General features: G+C 47.2%; 1 protein-coding gene across 1 annotated transcript in view; it reads left to right on the top strand.

The window, feature by feature from the left end:
* The window catches only part of LOC134396117 (alpha-2-macroglobulin-like), a 90,161-nt gene that overhangs the window by 26,616 nt on the left and 44,132 nt on the right, over positions 1-19,413 (top strand). The window contains exons 10-17 of the mRNA XM_063122479.1: positions 22-131; positions 3,042-3,200; positions 3,845-4,066; positions 7,356-7,419; positions 9,288-9,371; positions 12,204-12,346; positions 13,982-14,131; positions 17,348-17,515. Coding sequence (XP_062978549.1) covers positions 22-131; positions 3,042-3,200; positions 3,845-4,066; positions 7,356-7,419; positions 9,288-9,371; positions 12,204-12,346; positions 13,982-14,131; positions 17,348-17,515 — 1,100 coding nt within the window. The remainder of the gene's footprint in view (positions 1-21; positions 132-3,041; positions 3,201-3,844; positions 4,067-7,355; positions 7,420-9,287; positions 9,372-12,203; positions 12,347-13,981; positions 14,132-17,347; positions 17,516-19,413) is intronic.

Genomic DNA, 19,413 nt, shown 5'->3' with positions numbered 1-19,413 from the left:
ACCTCTGTTTCTTTTTGGCAGGGTTTGTACTTGAAGACATCGCTTTCACTGACGTTACTTCGACTCTCAGCACCATCACCTTTCAAAGGATGGAGCGCTACTATAAGCAAGGGCTCCCCCTCACAGGGCAGGTAAGTCTGGCTGATCGATCCCCATCATGCACAATGCTTCAGCTGAGCATGTATTTTAACGCTCTGTATGCACCTGGCAGAGGAGTGCTCGAGGGTAATAGTCCTTCAAGCCCCCTGGGTCAAGCCCAGTCTGGGCTCTGGGATGTCATTTCCTCAGATCATAATCTCCACCACCACCGCTATTGTCCATAGAACACCCCCCTCTCCCCCGCCTCTCATGCAGCGTCTCTCAGACCTTATAGTTATAGACCAAAAAGAAAAACACACTTACCTCATTGACATAGCAATACCTAATGCCAAAAATGTGGCATTTTTGTGAACTGCCCAGAGAGCTTCGGCTATTGGGTGGTATAAAAATGCAATAAATAAATAAAAAATAAATGTTGTAGAAAAGTTTACAAACAACAACAATATGAAAGGCGGGAAGAGTGCAGAAGCCATCATGGCCTCTGCGCTCGGCCTGCGCTGCATTTTGGCTAGACTGGCTTTTTCGCTTGTCTAACTGGGGTGCATCTTAGTGGGAGGGAAAGAGGCCTGGGCAGCCAGAGGCTTGTTCACAAGTCAGACTCTCCAGTCTCCTCTGGTCCCTGAACCCAGAACTTCTCCCTTTCCCTCATCTCAGGGCCTTACTAGATGAGGTCTTAGCACGGTGTGAGGCCCGGTTTCCCTGCTGTGCATCCAGATGATGCACAGGGGAATCCAGGGTCAGGCCGCGCTGAGACCTGCTTTAAGCAGCCATAAGCAAACTTGCTTACAGAGCGGCTCTTCCGCAGCCCCAGCCTGAGGCCGGGGCTGCGGAAGGTCTAGCAGGGTCCGTGGCTTCTTGTGGCTACTCGCTTACTCCCGAGTAGCCCAGGAAAGCCATGGACTGGGCACAGCGCTCATATAAGCACTGTGCCCATTGGGCCGGGGGGGATCCCGGGGGGGGGAGATAGTGGCAGGGGGGAAGGCCAGACCCAGCAGGAGAGGGGGGGAGAAGGCCGGGCACCGGGATGGCATGGGGGAGGCCGGGTGAGTGGGCCCAGACAGGGGGGGCATAGGGATGGCATAGGGGATGGCGGAGGCTGGGCGAGAGGGCATGGCCACGCATGGGGGGGGTGGGCAGCACGGGCATGGCCAGGCATGGGGGGGTGAGCAGCATGGGCAAGGCCGGGCATGGGGGGCAGCTGGCATGGGCATGGCTGGGCATGGGGAGACGGGCAGCACGGGCATTGGGGAGAGGGAGGTAGGGCGAGCACAGGCATCAGGGACACAAAGGCTTTCTGAAGGCCCCAAGTATTTCACATAGTAGGGGAAACGTTCCAAGAGGTCTTTGCTGCCTTGTCCATCATACCAGAGGACCAACAGTTTGCAATCCTTTGGGGATGATGCTGGTTCTGCCTATCTAGTGGAATTTGAGGATGTTTTCAGGAAAAGAAGGCATTGACGTGGAAGTTTAGGATGTTTTCAGGAAAAGAAGGCATTGACGTGGAAGTTTAGGATGTTTACAGGAAAAGAAGGGATTGACGTGGAAGTTTAGGATGTTTTCAAGAAAAGAAGGTATTGACGTGGAAGTTTAGGATGTTTTCAGGAAAAGAAGGTATTGACGTGGAAGTTTAGGATGTTTTCAGGAAAAGAAGGTATTGATGTGGAAGTTTAGGATGTTTACAGGAAAAGAAGGTATTGACGTGGAAGTTTAGGATGTTTTCAGGAAAAGAAGGGATTGACGTGGAAGTTTAGGATGTTTTCAAGAAAAGAAGGTATTGACGTGGAAGTTTAGGATGTTTTCAGGAAAAGAAGGGATTGACGTGGAAGTTTAGGATGTTTTCAAGAAAAGAAGGTATTGACGTGGAAGTTTAGGATGTTTTCAGGAAAAGAAGGTATTGACATGAAATTTTAGGATGTTTTCAGGAAAAGACGGTATTGACGTGGAAGTTTAGGATGTTTTCAGGAAAAGACGGTATTGATATGGAAGTTTAGGACGTTTTCAGGAAAAGACGGTATTGATGTGGAATTTCTGGATGTTTTCAGGAAAAGAAGGTATTGATGCGGAATTTGTTTTCAGGGAAAGAAGGTATTGATTTGGAATTTCAGGATGTTTTCAGGAAAAGAAGGTATTGATGTGGAATTTTAGGATGTTTTCAGGAAAAGAAGGTATTGATGTGGAAGTTTAGGATGTTTTCAGGAAAAGAACGTAGTATGTGGAATTTTAGGATGTTTTCAGGAAAAGAAGGTATTGATGTGGAATTTTAGGATGTTTTCAGGAAAAGAAGGTAGTGATGTGGAATTTTAGGATGTTTTCAGGAAAAGACGGTATTGACGTGGAATTTTAGGATGTTTTCAGGAAAAGAAGGTAGTGATGTGGAATTTTAGGATGTTTTCAGGAAAAGACGGTATTGACGTGGAATTTTAGGATGTTTTCAGGAAAAGAAGGTAGTGATGTGGAATTTTAGGATGTTTTCAAGAAAAGAAGGTAGTGATGTGGAATTTTAGGATGTTTTCAGGAAAAGAAGGTAGTGATGTGGAATTTTAGGATGCTTTAGGATGTTTTAATTATGTATACTATGTTTTTAATTCAGTTTTTTGTATTTTATAATTATTGTTGTTCCCCACCTCGATCCAAACAGAGAGGTGGGTGAAAAATTATTATTGTTGTTGTTGTTTTACCAAGGTTTCCCCCACCCACTCCCCTCATTTTCAGAGCCTGAAATGCCTTTCCTGATGCTTAGTTACTGGCAGGGAGAGCTGTAAGCTGAAATAGTCTGGAAATATTGCCATTTTGTTCTTGGCCCTTTTGCCTTTGGACTGCGGCCCTCCAGAGCTTCTCCAAAATTGAAGATGTCCCTCAGACTACGTTAGGGTTAGGACTATGTTAATGTCCCCCATTGATAATACATTGCTGTGGTGTGTGTTTGGTTTTTCTGCTTCCAGTTGATGTTAAAGGATGGTATCAACAAGCCAATCACCAATGCGAGAGTTGAGGTCCTGGCAGGGTTCTCCAGCAAGTATGTTGCCATCACTGATGACCACGGGCAAGCACAGTTTTCCATCAACACGGATAAGTTCACGAATAATGATATTATTATCCTGGTGAGAGTCTGGGGGAACTGGGAATGGCTGTTGTTCACACTGGTGAAGTGGTTCTGGAGGAGAATGCAGACTGATAGACGTTCACCCTGACAGTAGCATGGGACAATAGGATAGAAGAGAACGTTACTTATCAGCCAACAGTACTCTGCACTCAACATCCAAAGTCCTCCTCCGGGTATCTACTTTGAGGGAAGCTCGGAGGACGGCAACAAGAGAGAGGGCCTTTTCTGTGGTGGCCCCCCAATTGTGGAACAATCTCCCTGGTGAGGCCGACATTGTTATCTTTTTGGCGCTAGGTCAAGACTTTCCTCTTCTCCCAGGCATTTAGCAATATGTAATGGCCCTGGATTTGTTTTTGTATGTTGTTGTGGTTTAAAATTGTATGGTTTTCTGTTTTAAAATTTATTTATTTATTTATTACATTTATGTACCGCCCCACAGCCAAAGCTCTCTGGGTGGTTCACAAATGTTTGTATATTGTTTTTATGTGTTTTTATCCTATGTAAACCACCCAGAGAGCCTCGGCTATGGGGCAGTATACAAATAATAATAATAATAATAATAATAATAATAATAATAATAATAATAATAATAATCCTTTGTCCCCTTTTGGGGGCATCTGTGGTTTTCTTCTTTTCCAACAGGCATCTTATAAATCAGAACAGTGGTGTGATAATTCTTGGATCAGTCCTCATCATAGCCAGGCACAATACAAAGTATATCACTTTTACTCGCCAAGTGGAAGCTACCTCCAAATCGAGTCTGTTCCTGGGACATTAAGCTGTGATCAAACCCAGCCAGTGCGAGTGCATTATGCCTTGAACCCAAATGCCGTGAAAGGGGAGGAGGTGGTTTTTCACTACGTGGTAAGTCTGAGCAGAGTTACTTTCTGATTGAATTTTAGGGGCTAAAATCATGCAAGATGCTGTGGGGAGACCCTATGGACTAGGGCTGTGCACAGACCTCCCGAACCACTGCATGGCCCAATCTGGAACTCCCGGATCGGGCCTGAACTGCTTCAGGCTGATCCACCCGTCCCCTGCTCCTCTCCGCGGAGCGAGACCCAGAGGGGCGGATCGGGATTTTGCCCCCCCTTCCCTACTTACTTGCCTCCATGGTGGATGGTGGAGGCAGGTAAGTGCGGAAGGGGGGACAAAATGGGGGTCAATAAGCCCAACTCCCCGCACTCCCTTACCTGTGTCCATCACGGGCTTCAATTGAGGCCCTGGCTTGAAGCTGGAAGAGCAGGCCACAGCCTCTTCTAGCTTGAAGCTGGGGCCTCAGTTGAAGCCTGTGATGGACCGTGATGGAGGCAGGTAAGCCTCCCTCTCCCCTGCCCCCTTACCTGGCTCAATCACTGCATGGACTGTGGCGGCGGAGCCAGGTAAACGAAACTCCCCCCACCTCCTTACCTGTGTCCGTCGTGGGCTTAAATTGAGGCCACGGCTTGAAGCTGGAAGAGGAGGCCACAGCCTCTTCCAGCTTGAAGCTGGGGCCTCAGTTGAAGCCGAGGCCTCAGTTGAAGCCCACGACAGACCGTGATGGGCACAGGTAAGCCCCCTCCCCCTGCCCCCTTACGTGGCTCCATCGCCGTCGCCACACGGACTGCAGTGGCGCCACCAGATGAGTCCCCCTCCCCCCCCACTTACCTGCGTCTGGTGCTCCAGATCGAGGTGAACGGCTTCGCCTCGATCCACAGCCCCCCCAATCCGTCTCCGTCTTTGTCAGAGGTGAATCAGGCCGCTCCGCTACCGCTTCTCCAAACCGAAGTGAAGCGGACCACAGCCCTACTATGGACATCTTTACATTAAGGGGAAATCACGTTGCTTAGCAGGTTGTATGTGCTTCGTTTTTTTGTGTTTTGGGGGGGGTTGGGTGTGATTGTTATGGGCTACATTACATGGACAGAGAGGGACAACTATGTGGTTGGAATTGAATACTTCCCTCCTAAGCGTGCCCTGTTCACTTCAATTGAGACAGCGCCATCTAGTGGTGGAATATCTCACTTTTCCCCAGCTAGTACCACTTTAAAAGTGGTTCTATTCATGGTGGAATTTCCAACAGATGCCATGGGAGACATCCACAGCGTCATTTAAAAGACCCGTGAACTTTCGTGAGTGGCCAATCACAAGTTTGCAATAAATCGCTTCTTTAGAGCTGCCCTATAGTTCAGTGTAAAGAAGGTCTAGATCCAATCCAAGGCATTTCCAGGCAACAGGACTCCATGGCAGGGGGTGGGATCCCCTCACATCCAAACGTCAGAAGGGGCACTTGAAAATCAAATGGAATCCAATGTAGATCATTCCCGTTGAATCTATTGGATTTTCAAAGTTCCCACAAAGAAAATCGGGGGCGGGGCAGAAACCCCCCTGGACTGTTTCACTTTTTTAAATTTCCGCCCCCACCTTCCCCACCAAGAGGATGAAAGTTTGGGAGCAGATTTGGGTGGGTTCAGGTAGGGGGTGTAGGGTCTACAAGGAAAGTGGAAGCCCGTTCCGTGAGCCACTTCTGTTCCAATACGACCCCTTGCCTTTTCTTAGATGAACTTTGAATGAATGATGTTGCCTTGAAAACATTGTTTTTTGCCTAGTGCCTTCCAACCTGGCCACCTTAAGTATTCTTACAGAAGGCTGGTTAAGCCTGTTTGAAGTCTGTAAGATGAAGCTTATATGGAATTTCGACTTCAGGACAGCTATTTCTCAAATCCATACGCAGCTGCTAAATCTGGGGGGGATCTACACATCATTGTGAAGGCGCTTTCGCGTGCCTCGAGTGTGCCTGAAATTTATTTTTAAATCGTCGTTTCTCGCCTTTTGAGCAGTGTTATTTACTCTGTCTTAAGTCGATTTAAGGCGTTCCTTCTTCCAAAGTGTGTAGCATTCCTGCGCTGTTTCCTCACTGCCCCATCTTATTTTGTGGGCTTTCCATATATGGTTACACGTCCTTTAAAAATATCTGAACCAATGACTGCTCAGCAGGACAAATCCGGCACGAACAGCAGCTGCCCTTTTAAATCTTCTCTTTTCGCTCTCAAAGAGAGGTGAGGTAGGTTCTATTTTTCCTATTCCTATCTTCTTTTTTCTTTCAAATTTTTAATTTTTTTAAAGTTAATGTTATTCCTGCGCATGTGCGCACATGCGCATAAGGAATTACACTTTTTTTAAAAAAAAGGGGGCACTGGAGAACGTCATAAGCGTCGACCAAAGCCCGCCTATAACCAATGCCCACTTGTGACGGAATTTGAGGATTGTGTGAATGAGTCCAACAAAACAAAATGCAGTATACATAAATATAAAGCTCCAGAGACAGAAAATTCAGGAACGCTTCATTTAGATGTGTATTAAAAAACGTGTGCGATGTGTAGATCCCCCCCCCCGCATATTTGGTTTCAACTTCAAACTGACTTGAAGGATGGAAATTCATTTCCCCCTGTCAGGAGACAGGTAGCCGGGAAGTCTCCAGTCCCCCACAGGAGGTGGAATACGTGGGGTATTCTGGGAGGCACAAATCCTTGCACACTCTTTTTGGGCATTCTTGATGTATCCTAATTGATATTGCCCAACTGTGGATTTCGTTGATATTTTTAAAATTACTATCATCATTATGATGGTCCAGCCAAACTATCTCTTTTTTTTTAACGGCATGTTCATGCAACCGAAATTTTTGCCTCCTCCATCAGTCTTGTCTGCTAACCTGTCGGAACGCCTCTCCCGACATGAACCTGCCCATACACTACGCTCAACGTCTAAGGTCCTCCTCCGAGTGCCTACTCCGAGGGAAGCTCGGAGGATGGCAACAAGGGGGAGGGCCTTTTCGGTGGTGGCCCCACGACTGTGGGCATGATCTCCCCAAAGAGGCTCGTCTGGCGCCAACATTGTTATATTTTCGGTGCCAGGTTAAGACCTTTCTCTTCTCCCAGGCAGTTAACAACATGGGCTGAGTTTGTTTGTTTTTAACTGACCCCAGAATAGTTGTTTTAAAAGGATATTGTTGTTTTTTATACTTTTGATGGTTTTAAATTTTGTATATTTGTTTTTAATGTTCATTGTTTTTAACTTTTGTAAACCACCCAGAGAGCTTCAGCTATGGGGCGGTATATAAATGTAATCAATCAATCAATCAATCAATAACAGACGTTTTCCTCCTTCTGTGCAGCTGATGGGGAAGGGAACACCTGTGCATGCAGGGACCCACACTGAGCCGCTGGAACACGCTGGAGGTAAATGCTTCCGCCCACAGTTCCTTCATTCTGCACGGCAGGGCCGGCCCTTCCATAACACAAAGTGAAGCACTTGCGTGAGGCAGCACGTTTCAAGGAGTTGCCGATTGGGCACTGCTAACTGATCCTCCTCCATTCCAGTCACAGCTGCTGCTGTCACCACTTGTCACCTGACAGCTGGGTTCCCCGCCCTCACCTGCCCACTGCAGCCACTGTCGTCCCCACACCACTCACACCCTCACTCTTATATGATTCTCCACCACCACCACCATCTCAAAGCTGCGCACGTGCACATGTCTGTGTCTCTCAGGGCTCCTTCACATGGAGCGTATGTTGTGTGATCAAGATTGGTTATCCACGGAAGTTTCCAGGTCCTTTTCATGATGCTGTTATCCTCCAGTGCCTCTCACACTGCTTTCGTGGTTTATTCCGCTGAGATTTAACACAAGAAAAATGGCTCCACAAGAAGAAATCCCTGTAGAGGAGTGGGTTTTATTGCTTGTTTACAGAAGCTATCAGTTCACAAGAAATTACCCCCTCCCAACTCAGGTTCAAGCAACAGTGAGCCTGTCCTCAGAACACTTCTCCTCATCTTTCTCTTTCTCCTCCTTCTCCTCCTTCTCCTTTCCCTCCTCCTCCTTCTTCTCCTTCTCCTTCTCCTTCTCCTCCTCCTCCTCCTCCTCCTCCTTTTCCTCCTCCTTCTCCTTTTCCTCCTCCTTTTTCTCCTTCTTCTCCTTCTCCTTTTTCTCCTCCTCCTCCTGCTTCTTCTCCTCATTTTCCTTCTCCTCCTTCTCCTTTTCCTCCACCTCCTCCTCCTCCTCCTCCTCCTCTTCCTGCTTCTCCTCCTCCTCTTCCTCCTGCTTCTTCTCCTTTTCCTCCTCTTCCTCCTCCTCCTTCTCCTTTTTCTCCTCCTCCTCCTCCTGTTTCTTCTCCTTTTCCTCCTCCTTCTTTTCCTTCTCCTTTTCCTCCTCCTCTTTCTCCGTCTCCTTTGCCTCCTCCTTCTCCTCCTCCTTCTCCTTCTCCTTCTCCTTCTCCTCCTCCTCCTCCTCTTCCTGCTTCTCCTCCTCCTCCTCCTCCTGCTTCTTCTCCTTTTCCTCCTCCTCCTCCTTCTTCTCCTTCTCCTTTTCCTCCTCCTCCTCTTCCTCCTCCTCCTCCTTCTCCTTCTCCTTTTTCTCCTCCTCCTCCTGTTTCTTCTCCTTTTCCTCCTCCTCCTTCTTTTCCTTCTCCTTTTCCTCCTCCTCTTTCTCGTTCTCCTTTTCCTCCTCCTTCTCCTCCTCCTTCTCCTCCTCCTCCTTCTCCTTTTCCTCTTCCTCCTCCTTCTTCTCCTTCTCCTTTTCCTCCTCCTCCTCTTCCTCCTCCTCCTTCTCCTTCTCCTTTTTCTCCTCCTCCTCCTGTTTCTTCTCCTTTTCCTCCTCCTCCTTCTTTTCCTTCTCCTTTTCCTCCTCCTCTTTCTCCTTCTCCTTTTCCTCCTCCTTCTCCTCCTCCTTCTCCTTCTCCTCCTTCTCCTTTTCCTCCTCCTTCTCCTTTTCCTCCTCCTTCTCCTTTTTCTCCTTCTCCTTTTTCTCCTCCTTCTCCTTTTCCTCCTCCTCCTCCTCCTCCTCCTCCTCCTCCTCCTCCTCCTTCTTTTTCTCCTTTTTCTGCTTCTCCTTCTCCTCACCTTTTAGATATAATGTGCCTTTAGGAAGTAAGCCTGTGGACATGTAAATGACCAGGCCTTTGTCCTCCTCTTGAAAATATGCCACCGTAGTTTTGAAGCTTTTTAAAAACAACAACTGATAACACTGATTTTACAGACTCTTAAATGAGGGGGGTGTCTCATTATTGCACCACCCTTTAAAACTTCTGATGCCTAAACGTGTTCTTGGCAGTTCTCCAGAGCCAGCAGCAAGAGGCAGCTGACGCACCGGAACAGGAGAAGACGACAGGGTCAGAGCATCACACCAGCTCCCGCAGTAAGTGTATTTAGGATCGGGGCCTTTCATGCTTTACAGTGCAGGGGTGGCTGGGGAAATCGTATAGCGAAGGTTCTTACACGTCTTGATGATCATGAAAAAAAGATGGAGGCCAGTGGTTGGTGCAAAAGAGAAGCAAGAGAGTGTCTTGTCCAGCTATGGGATTATTCATTACTGTAACAGTCGGTTTGTGCCAGTTTTTAGCATTCGTCCTATGCATATTTGCTCAGACATCAGCCCCGCTATGTTTAATTGTCAATTGGGCTTTTCCAAAGGGGAGCGTGACTAGGATGGCAGCCTTAGCTGCCTTCCCAAGGTCTCTATAAATTTCATCTCAATGCCAGGTAACTCAATGAAGTAAATACTTAGATTTATACCCAACTAGTAAATGCCATCTGGGCCATTAACAGTCATTTATTTATTTATTACTTTATTTTTATTTATTTTTGCGTTTATATCCTGCCTTTTTTCCTCCAAGGAACCCGAGGCAGAGTGCATAATCCTCCTCCTTTCTGTTTTATCCTAACAACAACAAACCTGTGAGGGAGGCTGGGCTGAGAGTCTGTGACTGGCCCAGAGTCACCCAGAGGGTTTCCATGGCCGAGTGGGGACTAGAACCCGGATCTCCCGACTCCCAGTCCAACACTCTAACTACTACACCACGCTGGCTCTTATTGGAGGCATCTTATCTTTGTTCAAGGATGTCCATGAGTGCACATTATAAGAACCCGTGCACAGGTGGTCATTTTGCAAGCCTTGTTTAGAAGTGTTTATAGGAAGTTGTAAGGATCATGTTCCCCCACCACAACAACTATATCTATCCTGAACTCTATTTCATTACATTTTTGGCCCTGCAAGGGTGTGTGGGCACCATGCAGAGCCAGCCCAAGATGTACCACCCCCTGAGGCAGAAGGACATGCCACCGCCCTCCTCCTCCTCCTCTCCCCACACAGCTGCTTCCCCACTCAATGCCTCACTCTGTGGGATCCTTCCTCACATTGGCTGTGAGGTGGCCCTGGACCCTGCCTGTGTCATGGCAGCACAGTTGACCTCTAGGACCACCTCTCCATGAATGCCTTGCTCCGAGGAACAGCCCCTCAGAGCAAGGCATTTGGGCCATGCAGACTCTCTGGACAGCTGTGCCAGCTGATCTCCTAATCAGGGAAGAAGCCTGAGGCCTCCTTCTGAGGACCTCCAAGAGCGAGGCAGTGGGGAAGCAGCTCTCCAGAGAGCTGTGCCAGCTGCTGTCCTGGCAGGAGAACAGTCCTCGTAGCTCTCTGAAATGGCCACTTGTCCTATACCTCACTCTCAGATGGTCCTAAGATGTCACATCGTGAGGCGGTGGCACGTGGCCCTCTTGGTGGTAAGGAGTGCATGCGATCCCTTCTGGATATGCCAACTGAGGCAGGAGATTCACCCTGCCTCATGGGAGGGCCGGCCCTGGTGCCATCTTGTCCATCCCCTGTTAAAACAGCTCCACTGGCTTCCGGTCTGTTTCTGGGCACAATTCAAAGTGCTGGTTATCACCTATAAAGCCCTCTAAGGCTCAGGTCCAGGTTATCTGAAAGACCGTACTCTCCCATATGAGTCTGCCCATGCTCTGAGATCTTCTGGGGAGGCCTTTCAGTCCCACCAACATCCCAGACACACCTGATGGGTACGTGGGACAGGGCCTTCTTGGTGGCTGCTCCAAGGCTCTGGAACTCCCTTCCCAGGGAGGCTAGGCTGGCTCCTACTTTCAGAGGCAGGCAAAAACTTTTTTGTTTCAGCGGGCTTTTGGAACTATACTGGACCTGTGTTAATGTATTGGATTCCCCTCTTTTTAACCTGTTACAGTTTTTATAATTTTTAAGATGTTTTTAATTTTACTGTAGGTTTAATTCTGTTTTTGCTTTTGTAATTTATTATCATATGTTTTAATTGTACATGTTTTAATCTTGTAAACCGCCTTGAGTCCCAGTAATGGGGAAAAGGCGGAATATATATAAATATCATCATCATTTTTGATGATGCCTACCTCTGAAAGTGCTTTCTACCAACTCAGGTTGGTGGCCCAGCTATGCCCCTATCTGGACATGGATAACCTAGCTTCAGTTGTCCATACTCTGGTAACCTCCAAATTAGATTACTGCAATGCCCTCTACATGGGGCAGCCTTTGAAGACAGTTCAGAAGCTGCAGCTTGTGCAAAATGCAGTGGCCAGATTGATAGCTGGAACAGGGAGGTTTGAGCATATAACTTTGATTCTAGCCCGTTTGCATTGGCTGCCTATACGTTTCCAAGCCCAATTCAAGGTACTGGATTTAACCTATAAAGCCCTACACGGCTTGGGACCACAATACCTGACTGAACGCCTCTCCCGACAGGAACCTACCCATACACTGCGTTCAACATCTAAGGTCCTCCTCTGAGTGCCTACTCAGAGAGAAGCTCGTTGGATGGCAAAAAGGGAGAGGGCCTTTTCAGTGGTGACCCCCCAATTATGGAATAATCTCTCTGATGAGGCTCACCTGTCACCAACACTGTTATCTTTCAGGCACCAGGTCAAGACTTTTCTCTTCTCCCAGGCATTTAACAGCATTTAACAACACTAAGTTTGTTTTTTTAACGGACCCCAGAACCGTTGTTTTTAAATGGATACTGTCGGTTTTATACTGTTGCTTTTACATTTTTGATGGTTTAAAATTTTGTATATTTTTTTAATGTTTACTGTTTTTAACTTTTGTAAACTGCCCAGAGAGCTTCAGCTATGGGGCGGTATATATATGTAATAAATAAATAAATCATCTCCTCCACCCGTCTCTCTCTTTGTGAATGTCTTCATTTACCAGCCAAAGGGGTGTTTTCGCTGAATCTTCCACTGGACGTCCATTCCGCGCCTCTGGCCCGCTTGCTTGTCTACACCATTCTGCCTAGCGGAGAACTTGTGGCCCACTCAGCGGACTTCACCGTTGAGAACTGCTTCGCGAATAAGGTAAGGGCGCCTGGATGTGCTCAACTCCAGTGCAGAAAGATGGAGGGAGAAATACTATGGACAGAGTGATGAAGGGAAGATGCCTGCCGGCTTAGTTTGGGTTGCTGGGGCTGGTGGCAATGGAGGCAGGGCGGAATGGGTTGAGGTGGGACTTGGGAGGAATGTGAGGGACAATGACAGGATTCGATCCAAAGTGTAGGGTGAGGTCCCTACTTTGCTGACCTTTTGGTGTCAGGCAAAAAGCATCCTTACCAACTTCCAGCTCTTTTAAATGATTGCTTGCTCAGCAATACTACAAACAAGAAGGATCTTGGAGTTGTTGTAGATCGCAAGCTGAATATGAGCCAACAGTGTGATGTGGCTGCAAGAAAGGCAAAGGCTATTTTGGGCTGCATTAATAGAAGTACAGCTTCCAAATCACGTGAGGTAGTGGTTCCTCTCTATTCGGCCCTGGTTAGGCCTCCTCTAGAGTATTGCGTCCAGTTCTGGGCTCCACAATTCAAGAAGGATGTAGACAAGCTGGAGCGTGTTCAGAGGAGGGCAACAAGGATGATCAGGGGTCTGGAAACAAAGCCCTATGAGGAGAGACTGAAAGAACTGGGCATGTTTAGCCTGGAGAAGAGGAGATTCAGGGGAGACATGAGAGCACTCTTCAAATACTTAAAAGGTTGTCACACAGAGGAGGGCCAGGATCTCTTCTCAATCCTCCCAGAGTGCAGGACACGGAATAACGGGATCAAGTTAAAGGAAGCCAGATTCCAGCTGGACATCAGGAAAAACATCCTGACTGTTAGAGCAGTACGACAATGGAATCAGTTACCTAGGGAGGTTGTGGGCTCTCCCACACTAGAGGCCTTCAAGAGGCAGCTGGACAACCATCTGTCAGGGATGCTTTAGGGTGGATTCCTGCATTGAGCAGGGGGTTGGACTCGATGGCCTTGTAGGCCCCTTCCAACTCTGCTATTCTATGATTCTATGTTTCTATGATGCTATGTCGCCCTGAGAGCTTCGGCTATGGGACGATTTGTGAATGGAAAATATCATTATCACCCCTGGCCGCTGGTGTGCTGGCTGCAAACTGAAGGAAGGGGGTGGAATTCAAGGATCTGACCCGATCGGATCCCCTGACAGGGGGTCACATCGCACCGTGTCTTTACCTGGCAGGGCTGTCCTGCCTCCTGGTTGCAGCAGTGACTGCTGCAAGAAGAATTTATTTATTTATTTATTTATTTATTTATTTATTTATTTATTTATTACATTTTTATACTGCCCAATAGCTGAAGCTCTCTGGGCGGTTCACAAAAAGAAGGAGGCGGGGAGCTTATTCCTCCTCTCCCCACAAAATGGCAGCTTCCTGATCAGGTAAGGAGGAATCACAACTGCCATTCGGTGTGGGGAGGGAGCATTAGGCAACCCTGCACTTATAGCCAACTCACTGGATGACAATTCGCACGTCTCCCAAGTGAGACATGCAAATAGTCACCTGTGGAGTGGGCTATGAGGGTAGTGTTGCCTAATGTGTCGTCCAAACATGGCCGCTGTCTGGGTGCAGAGGGGAACTGAAGCCTGGAGAATCAATTCTCTGACGCTGCCGTGCAGAGGAATGAACTTTTCAGAGCTCCTTTACATTTACAGGTGAAACTGGAGTTCAAGGATCCCGACAGCCTCCCTGCCACCAACACGCACCTCCATCTGTCCGTCTCCAAACCTTCCCTCTGCGCCATCCACGCTGTCGACAAGAGTGTCTTTCTCCTGAAGCCCGAAGCTGAGCTCTCTCCTAAGACCGTGAGTCTGAGCTGCCGTTGAGGCCGCGTAACGTTTTCACAGCTGTTCTTTGCCCTTTCTTTTCTGGGAGAGTCTTGCAAAACACTCAAGGCTTCTCCCCAGCGTGCTCCCGTCACAAGCTAAGCATTATTCTAACAGTGTGCTGAATTGTTTACGTGAGGACCAGTGAGGAGCAGGACGAGGGCCGGTGTCGTGTTTCTCAAAACCTCTTGGGAGACAATAACGACGCCTGCTAAAAGCTTTATTCAAGCAATAAACTTCTCTTCCCACCTGAAGACAGCTAAACCCTAGAAACTTTCCCCTAGGAAAAAATGCAAACTAAGCGAGACAGTTGTCCTTTCAAGGAGAATAGAAAGCCCTTTCCCATTTACTTCGGAGAGACTAGTTCTGAGGCAGCTTCTGATGGGATGCCAGCCGGGTTGACTTCCTCTTGCCTTCCTTTCGCTCTGCCCGTTTTAGTCTGCGGTGCACCCTAGGATTGGCTAACCTCTCCATGCCCTCCCCTTCAGAAAAATACTGGCTTCCCATTGACAGTGTATTGTTTACCCTTGAGGGGAAACGCTCTGGAGAAGGTTCATTCCCAGCAGGGTTGCCATACGTCCTGGAAAACTGGGAATGTCACAGTTTCCAAGCATTTCCAAAATGTCCCGGCCAATCAGTCAAGAATCCCAGATTCCTGTTCCAGCCGGCCGGAAAAATTCCAAACTCCGAAATGGTGCCTTAAACCTATTCACTGCCTCCATATTGAAGTCTCCTCTAGCTTTTGAAAACTAGTGGATAAATGTGATTTAGTGTCATTTTTGTTTGTTTGTTTGCTTAAACTGTTCTTTGCCTATTATTTATTTGCAGCTGCTTTAGGCTGCAATCCTATGCAGACTTACCTGGGAATCAGTCCTATTTAACTTAATAGGATTTGTTTCTGAGTAGACACACATAGGATTGCAGTGTTAGATAACTAACGCTTAGAGAGATTTCTTTCTTTCCCTAGACCTTTACATAGTGCTCAGTTTTTTTAAAAAAAATCCTCGTCCCACCCCCCTCAAAAAAAATTGTCCCGGTTTTGTGGATTCAGAAAATGGCAACCCTAATTCCCAGCTGGTGAAGAGCCCGTGAAAGCTTTCTCCCCCACTGGTACAGGCCAGCCTGTGTCTGATTCTGATTGATCACACGAAACACTTTCTTCCGTTTCTGGGCAGCTGACGAGGGTCCAAGAGCCCCCTGTTGTTGCTAGTCATCTTCACTGCTTTCTCTACAATGTAGCTTCTTAATCTCCTCATAAATTCTGTCTCCTCCATAAATTCTTTCTCTTCTTCGCTGGTTCTCCTCAAAAAAAAAAAAAATATCTGAGGAGGATTTTTGTGGGAGAGAAAATTCTGAGGAGAAAAGAGGAAATTATTCTGAGGATCTGGAGCTATCTGGAGACACCCCCTTTTCAATACAACTGTTAAAGATACAGGGGCCTTGTCCTCCTTTCCATAGGGTCACCCTAAAAATTAATAAAAACAAACCCAAACAGAAAAAAAAAGGGAAGCAGGAGAATGCATTGTAATGGAGTTCAAAACACATCATGTCAGACCAGGCATTTAGCATTTCTTTAAGTTTCAGGTTGAAAACACATGATGTCAGATCAGGCTCCGTCTGCTGCAGAGCAAACAAAGTGGCCCTGAACTGTAGAGCAATAGGAGATTATTATTATTATTATTTATTTATTTATTTATTTATTTATATAGCACCATCAATGTACATGGTGCTGTACAGAGTAAAACAGTAAATAGCAAGGCCCTGCCGCATAGGCTTACAATCTAATAAAATCATAGTAAAACAATAAGGAGGGGAAGAGAATGCCAACAGGCACAGGGTAGGGTAAAACTAACAGTATAAAGTCCAAACAACATCAAGTTTTAAAAGCTTTAGGAAAAAGAAAAGTTTTTAGTTGAGCTTTAAAAGCTGCGATTGAACTTGTAGTTCTCAAATGTTCTGGAAGAGCGTTCCAGGCGTAAGGGGCAGCAGAAGAAAATGGACGGAGCCGAGCAAGGGAAGTAGAGACCCTTGGGCAGGCGAGAAACAGGGCATCAGAGGAGCGAAGAGCACGAGCGGGGCAATAGTGTGAGATGAGAGAGGAGAGATAGGAAGGAGCTAGACCGTGAAAAGCTTTGAAGGTTAACAGGAGAAGTTTATATTGGATTCTGAATTGGAAGCCAATGAAGAGATTTCAGAAGCGGAGTAACATGGTCAGAGCGGCGAGCCAAGAAGATGATCTTCGCGGCAGAGTGGTGAACAGAAACCAATGGACTGATGTGAGAAGAAGGAAGGCCAGAGAGAAGAAGGTTGCAGTAGTCCAAATAAACACCCTCTTTTGCTGTTAAAGTTCAAGCTTTGAGCTTCTTTTTGGAGTTCCAAAGTTTTCTGCATGTCAGGCTTCAGTTTAGAACAAAACCGTGGAAAATTGTTCTGGTAGATCTCGAGAAATAAACAGTACCCGACCATATGAAGAGAGACTGAAAGAACTGGGCATGTTTAGCCTGGAGAAGAGAAGATTGAGAGGAGACATGAGAGCACTCTTCAAATACTTTAAAGGTCGTCACACAGAGGAGGGCCAGGATCTCTTCTCGATCCCCCCAGAGTGCAGGACACAGAATAACGGGCTCAAGTTAAAGGAAGCCAGATTCTGGCTGGGCATCAGGAAAAACTTCCTGACTGTTAAAGCAGTACGACAATGGAATCAGTTACCTAGGGAGGTTGTGGGCTCTCCCACACTAGAGGTCTTCAAGGGGCAGCTGGACAGCCATCTGTCAGGGATGCTTTAGGGTGCATTGAGCAGGAGGTTGGACTCGATGGCTTTAGAGGACCCTTCCAACTCTACTATTCTAAGCTTCTCTGATTATGGAACCAGTTACCTAGGGAGGTGGTGGGCTCTCCCACCCTAGAGGCCTTCAAGAGGCAGCTGGACAACCACCTGTCAGGGATGCTTTAAGGTGGATTCCTGCACTCAGCAGGGGGTTGGACTTGATGGCCCTATAAGACCCTTCCAATTGTACTATTCTATGATTCTATAATTCTATGATATTCTTACAGAGATTCCATAACCCCCTGTAAGCAGCTGCCCAGGCCTCGTGATCCAACCCATCCCTAGGGCTCATGATTTGGGACTTGGGTGGTGGTCACCAGGATGGGAGCATGTTATGGTGCCCTGAATTGTGGCTCCTTTTTTTTCAGGTGTACAATTTGCTCCCTGTGAAGGTGCTCAGAGGATATAACCACGACGGCCACTCTTTGAATGAAACAAATGACAAGCCCTGTGAATACGGAAAGGAGTTAATCGAAAATGGCATGCATTTCGTTCCGGAGCCTTCTAACGAGGGTGACTCCTATCAAGTCCTGCAGGTGAGCACTACGGGTGTGCACGGACCCCCCGATCCGCTTCTCTTACCAATCCACTTCATCCGGAACGGGTCCGCTCTGCCTATAGTCCGCTCCGGTTCGCTGCGAAGCTCCGGATCCAGATCGGAGCTCCGCTTTCCCCCCCATAGGCTTGCATTGAAATCCAAAAAAGCCTACAACTTTTTTCTGTTAATGTTAGAAACCTCAAACTCAGCACCATGATAGCTTATCCATGTATACACAGGCATGCCAAGCCTCAAGCAAATCCAAGCATCCTCTGATTTTCGGGGAATTTCTGAAAATCGGACACCCCATTTTCAGACATGGGCTTTTCTCCGTCATTTTGACAGATAAAAACATGGAAGCAGGGACCCTCACAGATGCCATCTAGATCCACATTCATGCCAAGTTTCAAGCAAATCCCATCATCCCCTGATTTTTGGCGGGGCTTTAACCTTTAAACTCACCCCAAATCAAGTCCCATGCTAGAACTATGTCAATTTTCATGTCAGAAATGTCAAATTAGGCACCATGACACCTGATGCACGTATGCACATGCATGCCAACCTGCAAGGCAATCCAAGCCTCCCCTGATTTTGGGGAATTTTTGAAAATCGGACACCCCAGTATCTCAGGGTTTTAAAGCTGCAGACAGCTCAATGGGGCCATTTCAATGGAAATCCCAACATACCATGAATTGGGGAGTAGATAAACCTATGAATCTTCTTTCACACTTGTAAAATTGATTTGGAACTTCAAAAAGTCTAAGTGAGCACAGGAAGGACTTGTCCCCTGAGACAAAGGAAGACACACACAAACCATCCCTGCGAGGTGGGCACAGAGGAGGAGGACAGTCAGGCAGAGAGGCAGGCAAAGATATGCCATAGATCTATGGGGGAGTCAGTCCCAGCAGATACCCCCAAAGAACAGCACACAGGCGGAGGCCGGAAGGCAGGCATGGAGCAGACATTTCTGGAGGCACAAGGAAGAGAGGCCAGTAATGCATCCCTGTGAGGCGGGAGCAGCACAGAGAGATGCCTTTTCTTTTGCATCCCATAACTAGGAGGCTAGGAGGATAAGAGTAAAGCTTTGTGATCCTTGCTTCAGAGTTGATTGACTGCATTGTGATCGGAGCCATTATTAAACATTATTAATCCTGGAGCGTGCGGTCTACTCTCGCTGTCTTGACTTTCTTTCTAGTAACTCTGCTTTGGATCCTTTTCAATCTGGATTCCGTCCTCTGCATTCCACCGAAACAGCCCTTACTAAGATCACCAACGATCTCCTTACTGCCAAGTCTAAAGGCCATTATTCCGTTCTTATTCTGCTTGATCTAACTGCAGCCTTTGACACGGTTGATCATGATCTTCTCTTAGATTCCCTTCATGACCTTGGATTTTGTGGCTCTGTCTATAATTGGTTTGCCTCCTATCTAGCGGGTCGCTCTTTCAGCGTGTTGGCTAATGGCAGCTCGTCTTCCTCCTTTTCCCTTTCAGTAGGGGTTCCGCAAGGCTCGGTGCTTGGCCCGTTGTTGTTTTCCTTATACATGTTGCCCTTGGGCAAGCTTATTCAATCTCATGGCCTCCAATATCATCTGTACGCCGATGATACACAACTATATCTGTCATCTCCGGAACTTTCTCCTGATGTTCACGATCGTATCTCGGCATGTCTTTCAGATATCTCAGCTTGGCTGCTTCATCGTCGTTTGAAACTTAATATGGCAAAGACTGAATTGCTCGTTTTTCCTCCTAAACCTTCTCCTCATCTCTCATTCTCTCTTACTGTCAATGATGTTACGCTTACTCCGGTCAAGGAAGCTCGTAGCCTTGGCTTTATATTTGACTCCTCGCTCTCCTTTATTCCTCATATTGAGGCAGTAGCTAAATCTTGTCGATTTT

The sequence above is a fragment of the Elgaria multicarinata genome, chromosome 3 (genome assembly GCF_023053635.1).
Source record: "Elgaria multicarinata webbii isolate HBS135686 ecotype San Diego chromosome 3, rElgMul1.1.pri, whole genome shotgun sequence".
Classification (NCBI taxonomy): domain Eukaryota; kingdom Metazoa; phylum Chordata; class Lepidosauria; order Squamata; family Anguidae; genus Elgaria; species Elgaria multicarinata.
Note: the sequence above shows the minus strand (reverse complement) of the source record. Positions and strands in the feature narration are given on the sequence as shown.